This window comes from Mytilus edulis, chromosome 2, assembly GCF_963676685.1.
Source record: "Mytilus edulis chromosome 2, xbMytEdul2.2, whole genome shotgun sequence".
NCBI classification, from domain to species: Eukaryota; Metazoa; Mollusca; class Bivalvia; order Mytilida; family Mytilidae; genus Mytilus; species Mytilus edulis.
The window spans coordinates 23,027,711-23,039,993 of NC_092345.1; the positions used below are offsets into that span (position 1 = coordinate 23,027,711).

Below are 12,283 nucleotides of genomic sequence, written 5' to 3' on the forward strand. Positions count from 1 at the left end.
ATGCGTTATTCAATCTCTTTCTAAGGGGTTAAATTGGAGTTCACATGAATACGAATTTAATGAGGTCGAACTATTCACTTATTCATTATCAATGTTTATTAGCTTAATTTGACAACATTGAACCATTTTAGCTGCTAAAAGCGAATTATCATATCACTATTTCACTTTCATTAATGATTGAACAAAAATAAATAAATCATACTTTAGATATTTTATATATTTCGTGCCCCTTTAAGGTAATGTCTCAAACAATTATAACAACTCAATATTTAATTAAAACTAAACATCACAGATGCAAGGAGGATCATGTCTTCCAAATTTCAAACTACTAATGAACAAAATATATACATGTCTTGAAATGTGTTATATATTTGCATTATAAATTGGTTCGTTTATTATATGTTATGAAATAAACCAAAACAATTGACAAATTAGCGTGCAATTTATTTTCATGTGCGCCATATTGGTAAATCTAGAAGATTTCTATTAATCTGACAAAATAAAACCTATATTTTCAACACAAAAAAAAATATTGTTTGAATGCCAATGACACAACTCATACATATTGACCGCTTTCATGCCTGCTTGCGTATAAATAGATATGATCTTTGCGATGATGAACCAAAGAATTATAAGTCACAAAGGAATAAGTAAACAGCTTGTGTCAGATTATAAAGTATATACATGTTACATGTAACAACAGTAAAGGTCAATTATGATGTTCTTCAAACGCTTTGAGTACACACCCGTGGTAAAACATGATTATATTGTATTAGCTGTTCCAATTATATTTTCATATCATAAGTTTTTTTAATAAATGAGTTGTTCGATGTTATTTTAAAATGACGTAGGAATACAGTAATTAAACGGGAAAATGCATGATTGTGAAACCAACAATCATCTCAATATGGAAACGTGAACAAACGATGCTAAATTGATTGGATTATATTTTGACTTTTGCAATATTGAAACATGAACATTCTGTACGTATAAGTCTGCACTTCATAGACTTTCGTATACAGGCAATCACGTTATTAACATGTGCGTATGAGTTGTTCTAAATACTGATGAACTCGTCTTTGTATTGTATTTAATGGAATTTGTGAGCTCAGAAAAAATATATTTAAGACAAACCGTCACCAAACATAGCTTCAGTCGAATCATAACTAGATCATTGTTTACTGTCACACTAAATATTACAGATCTTTGAAAATAAAAACCTATTTCAGGATTCGTTTAGAATAGTTTATCCCCGCTGTTGGTGAGATCAAGAAACATGCTCGATAACTCTTGTCGTATTATTTTTGATTCTATGTTCTAAGTACTTAGACTGGTTTTGTCATCAAACTTTTGAATAATATTTGCATACATGTACTCGTGCTACTCCGACTAATTCTCTGTGTTCTGTTATGTGTACTGTTCAGCTTTTTTTTGTATTTGTTGCCATGGCATATTCAGTTTGTTTTCCAATTATGAGTTCAAATATCACGTTGGTATCTTTTGTCCCTCTATCACTTACGTTATTCATTTTGAATTAGCCTAAAACATTTCTAGACAGTTTCTAACACCAATTTTTCCGTCATTTATATTCTTTTCAACACAATATCATTTGCATGTTTTTTTAAACAGAAAAAAAAATATTTTGGGCTAAAAAAAAATTCATATTTCTACTCTTATTCAAATACTTCTGATTATGTTGATAGGAATAGACAGATATGCTTGACATATGTCGATAAGTTAGAAAAAATGACGAAAAAAACATGGAATGATCATATATGTTTACAAAAGAGGAACGAAAGATAGTAAAGGGACAGTCAAACTCATAAATCGAAATTAAAGGTGTCATACCACCAATTAAAAGTCCCTATCTGTTCAACCAAATTTTGCAATTTTCACAGCTTTCTAAATATTTTACCTTAAGTTTAACTTCATAGAAACTAGGTATATCCTGAATTGTACCGGTGTCACCTTTCTGCATGCCAATTTTCAACATACATTCAAAATCATATAAGAAAGCAGAGAGCCTCCGAAAGGAGGTACCACTAAAAATAACCCCTGGTTTTCTGGAAATCTTAAATTAGTATACTATGGAGCGCATTAATCCTCAATTTTTAATGCAAACTCATAGACAGGTAAATTTTGACTCAAAATGGTCTTAATATATTTCTCTTTCAATAAAACTTTCATTTCTGCAAATTTGTTAGTTAGTTTAGGTGAACAATGACATCAAATGCACTTTTTTTGTCCGAGTAGACCTACTTTCACATACGTTCTAAATTTGAGGGAGTAATTGGTGGTATGACACCTAAACTGACAACGCCATGGCTTAAAAGGAAAAAGACAAACAGACAAACAATAGTACACATGACACAACATAGAAAACTAAAGAATAATTAACACAAACCCCACCAAAAACTAGGGGTGATCTCAGGTGCTTCGGAAGGGTAAGCAGATCCTACTCCACGTGTGGCACCCGTCGTGTTGCTTATGTGCCAACAAATCCGGTAAATAGTCTAATTCGGTAAGGAACATATCCGATATCATTTGTGACCAACCACTTTGATGAACATTTTATCGTGAACATTTTGTTTGAACTAGGAGCTCTGATTCAAACCTATATATATTATTTTTATATTATCTAGTAGCCAAAATAATGCTGATCTCATAACACAAATCGATAACCATTCGATGATAATAATGTTATGAAGAATGGTACTTCTTTCATCGGACAAGAGGCAAAATTTCTAAACTATAATACTAATGTGGTGATTGATAAAAAGTTTTTAAATTATTTAAATATACGTTATAGATCTTTTGTCTCAATCGCTAATTTGTTGACAAACTAGATGTGTCTGTGTCTCAAATTATTACATAAGCTACCCGAAAAGTTGTCTGATATATATATAGTTATCAAAAGTACCATAATTATAATTTAGTACGCCAGACGCGCGTTTCGTCTACATAAGACTCATCAGTAACGCTCATATCAAAATAGTTATAAAGACAAACAAATACTAAGTTGAAGAGCATTGTGGATCCAAAATTCAAAACAGTGGTGCCAAATACGGCTAAGATAATCTGTTCCTGGGACAGAAAAATCTTTAGTTTTTCGAAAAATTCAAAGTTTTGTAAACATGTATATAAAGTTACTTGTTGTGGCATGACAATGCTTTCACGCTGCTACTACGTCCTAACTACGCTTCTACAACAATCCCGCTACGTTTATACCACGTTCTCCTCGCGATTATTCTGCGACCTCACTACGCTTATCAAGATCTTTTTACGCTCATCACGTTCTCACTACGAACATACCACGAATTATCCGAGGGCAACATGATCTTACCACGCTTCTACTGCGATTATAGCACGTTCTTTCCACGATTATACTACGTTCATACCGCGATCTTACTACGTTCTAAGCAATAACGTCAATATCGTGTTCCATATCAATACAGTTCCATTCTTTCTATTTCTGATTAATACGTAGATTTCTCGGAAACAATGCAGTCATGCCACCAAAATCTACTAGAACACGTGGGCGTGGTGGTATTGGTTGATGTAAAGGCAGAGGGAGCTCTGATAGTAACGAATTCTGATCAAGCAGAGATGTAGGACCGATCCAACCTAAATTACAACCTATTGTTGGTCCATAAAGCTCAAATGACGATATCTTAGTGAACAATAGCAGAGATTACACAGATGTGTCAATAGATAAAGGAAGATATGGTATGAGTGACAATAAGACAACTTTCCATCCAAGTAACACTTTATAAAATACCATTATAGGCCAAGGTATGGCCTTCAACACAGAGCCTTGTCTCACACCAAAAATTTCTAGTGTAAAACCATTCAAACGGGAAAAATTAACGGTCTAATCTATATAAAAAAGAGAAGCATGGTTGAGCCGTTAGAGAAAATGGACAAGACGACCTAATTACATACAGATAAATAAACAAATCACCACGATCTTGAAGACCTCACCACGAGCGGGATACGACCTTACTGCGATCTACGCGATCGTACTGCGATGATCAAAATTCGCATTTTTTTCACAGATCGTAGTGCGATCGTGGCCTAGTGAGTGCGGTATAAAGAACACGCAAGTAGACAGACTGTAAATATCTGTGCAAGCTTTTTTTAATTTTTTTATATGATTATATATTCAATGCATTTCAAAGTATTTTTAGAATGTATCATAAACTGAGCATTAACTTGTAAACTTTTACTATGTCTTATTCGCATCATATCAATAGTATAACAATATATATATTAAATAAATATAAATCTTTCACTAAACGATCAATCAACCCTTATGTTCCGTATTGAATCCTCGATAAACCATTATGCTGAACACACTAAAAGGTAAAATCAAACAAATACTGAACATTGAGGAAAATTGAAAAAGGAAAGTCCTTAATTAATTAATTAATTATGAATAATAACTGTCATATTCCTGACTTGGTAAGGCATTTTCTTATGTAGAAAATAGAGGATGAAACTTGGTTTTACAGCTAGCTAAATTTCTCACTCGTATGACAGTCGCATCAAATGTCATATATAACCTTCGGGCCTGGTTAGCTAAAAAGATCTCAAGGGTTCAATCTAATCACATAGGCCGGGTTGAGCTACACAGGCCCTTAAAGAGCATCTAGTTTGTCTTGCCTGAGGCAGAATTTGAAGTATGCGAGACAAAGGGATTACAATCCAACAGAGGGGAAGACTATTTGTATCAAGCTTTATACTTCAGAGTGTAGAAAACGGAAGACTAGTATACAGATGCATTATGTTACAAATTTTCCGTCTGTCATATGTGTGTTGTCCTTGATACCACTTTTATCGACATCTGACAGTTTTTTTGTTTTGTGAATACCTCAGTTACTGTGAGTTATAGGTCTGGATAACTACATGTATATCTGATCTATGGCAGTTCTATATGAAATAAATGACTCTTAAGAATAGAGGAACAAGTCGACAAGCAGAAGGGCACCGTTGGTTTCCTCATGACAGCCGATTTTCAGTTTCAGTGATCGTTTTGTGTCAAACGGAGAAGTAATAGTTTATTACAAAGTATGATGTATCCCTTCCTCTATAAATAAGACAATATTTGAATTAACATTTCCTTCTCTTCCTATCTGTCTTCATGTTTAGAACGTGGTATACTTATGACTGTAAAGCACAAGAAGGAAAAATACTATTTTTATTTATGTTATTGCATTAGGAGACAGATTCTAAGTATTCTAACAGATCTTTTTTTTCCTTTTTTGTTTTTTTTTAACCAACACAATGTTGCTCGACTCCTGACAAATTTGTTATATAGATGATACAATTTATCACAAAAAACAAGGTCCCATCATTGTAAATACTAGTTTCATGATTTTCCATTCAAGCTTCACACTTTCTTGTTTTCATTTTGTCTATCAAAAACTATTTCCATATATATATATATATATATATATATATATATAAAAGATTTGTAATCAGCAAGTAATCATATGGAATGTAATCTTAAAGTAATCTAAAAGTAATCATGATTACACTTGTTTACCCAAAGTAATCGATTACATTTTGATTACTTGTAATCAGAAATGGCATGATTACTGATTACATAGTATTACACTATAAAATGTAATCAATTACAGCTGATTACGATTACTGATTACGATTACCACATGTCTGACACAAAAGTGTTGACTATTTGGCTGGTGATACCCTCGGGAAAAATAACTCCACCAGCAGTGGCATCGACCCAGTGGTTGTTAACAAATTAAAACATCATAGATACCAGTATTAAAGTTTTGAATTTGGACCAGTCGCGCGGTTTGTCTTCAAAAGACTCATCAGTGACGTTCGAATCAAAAACAGTTAAAAGGTCAACTTAAGTACGCAGTTAGAAGAGTCATTTAGATAAAACGTAACAAAAAGGTTTGCAATTCATTTATGGCCTTTATTTATTTGGAGTACTTTAATCTTGTTATAGGTTCGTGGTCTACTCTCTGGCTGGAACACATGTTTTGCTTTTGGTATCTTTTTTCTGGCATGCATCTTTCGCAGTCACGAATAATATAAGCGGATGAACGAGTGAGGTCACTAATAACAGTATCATAAATATTTTAACCTGAAATAAAGAAAAAAGTAAAATCACAAAAATACTGGACTTAGAGGAAGATCAATTGGAAAAGTCCATAATCACATGGCAAAATCAAATAACAAAAGGCATCAAAAACGAATGGACAAAAACTGTCATATTCCTGACTTGAAAATATTGCATAGGTATAGTAATAATATTATTAAGATAAGATTTTTCATGTTTATAGGTATTAACCATATTAAACCTGCTCGTAAAAATGTGAGTTCGTTTTACGTTCATTTCGAAGCTAAATTAGAAATTCAACGAAAACACGTATAGCAGAAACGACCATAGGCTTTGAGAAGCTTGTGCCGCAAACCTGCATATCCAACAATAGTCACCTTTTGTTAAAAATCATCATGACAGGGCAATAACTATTTACGAGTTGACTGACAATTTTGTTTTTTAGATGTTATACAGTGACTGGCCAGTTTTGCGTTTTTAGTTTCCATCATTTGTATCAATTATACTTTTAGCAAAAATCACAACTCCAATCACGAGTCGACTGAAGATTTCAGCCATGATGACTTATTTTCACTTGTTGGTCATTTCTTTTAAAGTTTCAATATATCTATTACAGTTTTAAAGATATAATACTATTAGACAAAAACTTGTCGGTCATAAAGGTTGGCAAGCGGGTTCATCTGAAAATTTTGCAAACTGTTTAACTAAATACCCTAATAATGGTTGTGGCCAAGTTTGGTTAAATTCGGGGCTGTAGTTTCAGACGAGAATAAGTTTGTGAAAGACGAACGACAAGTGATGAGAAATGATCATTTGACCTTTGATGCAGGTTCGTTAAAGATATGTAGCAGTACACTTTACTAGTTTGGATCATTGCTCAATCTCTGAGTCAGGTTGAAACTGTCACAATCGAGACAGGATCACACGCACAGGCACTTTCTCAGAATTGTTCCCCCTATATATATACCTTTATATAACATGTGTTATATTAAGGTATATAGAAAATGTTGTTTTTTTCTGAGACAAATGCCTGTGATGACACATCCCTCTGTGTGGTTGAATGAACATATTTCATTTTATTTCAAATGCTCAATTTTATATAGATGACGACGCTTTTTTGTACATCTAAGTTGCATCAAATAAATAATTATAATGTATACATACAGTTTTACTGAGTGATGTGTATGTGTAGTTGGATACTTAAAAAAAATAAAATATTAGAGCTCTTGGACACGTGCATCAAATAATTTATGTGCAACTAATAGACCCTTTCAACAACTATCGACACCGACTAATGACACATACAGTTTACAGGTAAAATGAAATGGTCGTTTCAAATACAAACACGTCTGATTATCATTACGTATATAAGTTCGATTTGGCGGTTATATATATCTACAGAAGATATATATAAAAAAAAGTAAATACAGTTAATTTTCTATCATATAATATTGATATTACATGTATTTACACAACATTTCACGTAGAATAGATTTATAAATTACAGCAATCATTCCGTACCTGTCGTGCTCAACTGTAAGTGTAGAAAATTGTTGAAAAGGTTTAATAGCAAGAGTCAATTTCTGGATATATGCAACTAACCTCAGTATACTGAACAGTAAGTATACAAGACAATTGTATTTCCTCATTTTGTCATAAGTATGTTCCAATCATTTATTTATTTTGTCTTTTTTACATATGATATATGACTCAAAAAGAATTCTTGAATTCCGAATTTTATCACTGTCAACTTACTTGATATTGTGCATTAGTAGATTGGTTGTACCACAGAAAGATAGCGTACTGTGACAAGGAAAATATTCCTCCAGTACACAAACCCAATGGAAATATAACATTGGTATGTTTTAGTGGATATCTAAAATACAGAAAGTATATTTAAACATTGAATAAACTGTAGAAGTGTTTTCTTAAATTTTCGTGCAATGCGATGAAATATAGATAAGATATATATTCGTCTAAACATACACTAGCCCTTGTAATATATATATATATATATATGATAAGTGATCCTAAAATCCAAGAAGGTTGAAATGCCTTTTATCGTCGGGCTCCAATTTTAGTTTTCGACTACCGTAAGCGTCAACTTGTTGTTTGTCAAACTATCGTTATTTGTCAGACGTCTGAATAATTCTAACATTACTTTAATAATGGAAAAATATACCCTCATTCGAAATGATTTTGAATCGTCATTGAGAATTTAACTCCATGTTTCATTGTGGAGTTTTTGTGGTCTTTTGTTAGAATTTCGTCCTTTTGTAACATAATGGAGTCCGACTTATGAATTCTAAATGTGCTTTTGCATTGTTTTCTCGGTTAAACAAATAACAGTTATTTACGTTGCATGCAGCATATTCATGCATAACATTTAGAATTAATTCAAGCATTGCGATGTTAAGACCCCAATAACTTTGTTTAAATATTCTAAAAGTATTCAGGTTCTCTTTTTAAAATACACGGATGTATGTGACCCTAATTTTATATTTCTTTAGAAATAAAGTTTTTATATGATATAAAAAACCTATATTATCTCATTTTAGATTTTAAAATGTACGTTACTTGTATAGATATTTGAATGCACACTAATATCAATTGGATCTTAATCAAACACATGACATATAATGTATAACGAAGTACTTTCAGACGAGAATGATTTTGTAAAAGACGAACGAGAAGTAATGAGAAATTATCCTTTGACCTTTAATGCAGGTTCGCTAAAGATATGTAACAGTACACTTTACTATTTTGGATCATTGCTCAATCTCTGGGTCAGGTTGAAACTGTCACAAGCAAGACAGAATCACACGCACTGGCACTTTCTCCGAATTGTCCCCCTATATATATATACCTTTATATAACATGTGTTATATTAAGGTATATAGGAATTTTTTTTTTCTGAAACGAATGCCTGTGATGACACGTCCCTTTGTGTGGTTGAATGAACATATTTCATTTTATTTCAAATGCTCAATTTTATATAGATGACGACGCTTTTTTGTACATCTATAGCTGCATCAAATAAATAATTATAATGTATACATACAGTTTTACTGAGTGATGTGTATGTGTAGTTGGATACTTGATAAAATAATAGAGCTCTTGGACACGTGCATTAAATAGTTTATGTGCAACTAATAGCAAGAGTCAATTTCTGGATATATGCAACTAACCTCAGTATGCCGAACAGTAAATATAAAAGACAATTATATGTCCTCATTTCGTCATGTTCCCATCATTTATTTATTTTGTTTTTTTTACATGATATATGGCTCAAAAAGAATTCTAACGTTACCGTAATAATGGAAAAATATACCCTGATTCGTCAAAATCATTTGATTTTTGAATCGTCATTGAGCATTTAACTCCATGTTTCATTGTGGAGTTTTTGTGGTCTTTTGTTTGAATGTTCGTCCTTTTTTTTTTAACATAATGGAGTCCGACTTATGAATTCTAAATGTGCTTTTGCATTGTTTTCTCGTTTAAACAAATAACAGTTATTTACGTTGCATTCAGCATATACATGCATAACATTTAGAATTAATTCAAGCATTGCGATGTTAAGACCCCAATAACTTTGTTTAAATATTCTTAAAGTACTCAGGTTGTCTTTTTAAAAATACACGGATGTCTATGACCCTAATTTAATATTTTATAAATTCTAAATTAATATATGTTATAAAAAACCTATATTATCTCATTTTAGATTTTAAAGTGTACTTTGCTTGTTTAGATATTTGAATGCACACGAATATCAATTGGATCTTAATCAAACACATGACATATAATGTGTAACGAGTATTTTTATATTTTACGAAAGCCGAGAAGGATCATTCATAATTCAGAATTCACAACTCGCAAATCAAGAAAGATAATCCTGTTTTATTGCAGTTGCAATCCAATTGAAGGTCTTTCCATCTCGATAATAAGAATGAAATTTAAAAAACGATGGTAGAAAATGTCACTCCTTGTTGATGCAATTTGGTTCTTCAAATTGATATAAAAAATAAGACTGATAGGTAGATGCAGATGACTTAATTGTTTTACTATGAACTGAACATAATTTTTAGCAAAGGTCAAAATCTAGAACGTCAAATTGACCTTTGACCTTGACCTCAATTTCAAGGTCAAAGGTAAGTGATCTCAAATCGAAAGACCCCAGGTCAATCATTTATATGGTTGTGGAGAAATACTGATTTCAAATACATAAGTGGAGAAAACTCCTATAAGGGTTAACCAAAACACTTCGACGGAAATAGGTTGAAGTTGCGCCTTTTTGTAAACAGTAATTTGGCAAACAAATTATATCATTAACTGTAACAGTTTCTTTTGAATAACGATAACAAGCAAAATTCAAAATTTATAACATGACCTTGACCTTCCACCTTGATCTCAATTTCAAGGTCATAGGTCAATGAGTGAACTCAAAACGGAAAACCGGAGGTCAATCACTTGTATGGTTGTAGAGAAATACTGATTTCAAATACATAGGGGAGAAAACTCCTATAATGGTTAACCAAAACACTTTGACTGAAATAGGTTAAAGTTGCGTCTTATTGTAAACAGTTATTTGACAAACACATCATATCATTTACTGTCACAGTTTCTGTGGAATAACGATCACAAGCAAAATTCAAAATTTAAAACATGACCTTGACATTTGACCTTGACCTCAATTTCCTTCAAATGGACCAAGGACTTTATATCAAAAGACTGTAGGTCTCTACGACTTATAACGTATGAATTTATCTAACAAATCGCCTATCTTAAATTTTCAAAGGGAAATAACTCCCATAAGATGTCTTCCAAAATTAAATCATTCTCAAGATTAGACGAACAATTTGGTGAAAACAGTTTGCTAAAATCTTTTACGGTTTTAGAGATATAGCGATAACAAGAAAAGGGGGACGCGGGGAGATAGATCCTATAAGAATAAGTGTTCGGTCACTCAGGGGGAGTTTTGAAACCTCCATTACTGTAAAACATAATTGGCCAAAAAATCCATTCGATATGTTTAAGACAAAAAAGCATCTCAGACGGCAGAAAAAAAAATTAATCAGAAGAAAAACAAAAGGTCTTTCCACGAAAAGTGGAAAGACTTAATAAATATTATCTTAATCTGATCAACTGATCTGATAAAATATACCGTAGATTAATAATATAATAGTGCACAGACAAACATTATAACACTTTTCAAAGGATATGTGCCGACATTATGTCAGACAAGTGAATCATTTCTTGTTATCACTTTTACTTCGGGAGAGAGAGATATTGAGTGTCACTTCAATCCTTTTTCCATTTTTTTCTTCTTCTTTTCATGACTTGAGAAACTTTCATAATATAAAAATAAGAAGATGTGGTATGATTGCCAATGAGAAAACTCTCCACAAGAGACTAAAATTACTCAGAAATTAACAACTATAGGTCAACGTACGGCCTTCATCAATGAGTAAAACCCATTTCACATAGTCAGCTATAAAAGGCCCCGAAATTTATACAACACAAAAAATATGTCGTCCACTTTTCGGTGTAGTGAATGAGAATTATTGTCAGGTGTAAAATTAGAGAATAGGCACGCAAAGAATAGAGATCGTAGCGTTGGTTTTTTTATCCACACAGGGAACACATTGAGAGTTTTATGCTGTAAGAAATTAAGCATTTCGCATTGTGTCCAAAAAGACAAATTTTATTTCGTTGTAGAGGTTGCTAACATAGTTTTGACATACTATATTTGAATGCTATATAAAATTTCAACTGTTTTTGTTTTAAATGATTATTTATTAATTTATTTCTGTTATTTCTTTAACCCAAAACTGCCTTTGAAACTTGTGAAAATGTTTTTCAATGTTCCTGGATATCAATTTTACCAAGGGTTTTCGGATTTTTTCATTGCTGTCATTGGGAAATATAGTGTCAAAATATTACCTTCTAAGTAAACACTGAAAACTTGATCGTCCAATGTTGGTTCTGTTTTAGCAAAGACACTTTAAGTTAAAAATTCACAAAAAAACTTTCTGGTAGTAACAATAAAAAAGATTTGAACTACAAAATAACATTTCCAAATAAAGTTATCATTTCCCTCCTAAAATAGCAATTAAACGACGAGCACAACAGGCTACAGAAACTTTGTGTATAATAAAGATAAAAAGAAGCTTTGTGTCAAATTAGGTGAAAATA

At 32.0% G+C, this 12,283-nt stretch overlaps 1 protein-coding gene across 1 annotated transcript in view; it reads right to left on the minus strand.

Moving 5' to 3' along the window:
* Positions 1-5,923: 5,923 nt before the first annotated feature.
* LOC139511752 (equilibrative nucleobase transporter 1-like) overlaps positions 5,924-12,283 on the minus strand; it is a 54,458-nt gene continuing 48,098 nt past the window's right edge. The window contains exons 9-10 of the mRNA XM_071298799.1: positions 7,847-7,967; positions 5,924-6,115 (exon numbers count right to left, since the gene is read on the minus strand). Coding sequence (XP_071154900.1) covers positions 5,987-6,115; positions 7,847-7,967 — 250 coding nt within the window. The 3' untranslated portion in view covers positions 5,924-5,986. The remainder of the gene's footprint in view (positions 6,116-7,846; positions 7,968-12,283) is intronic.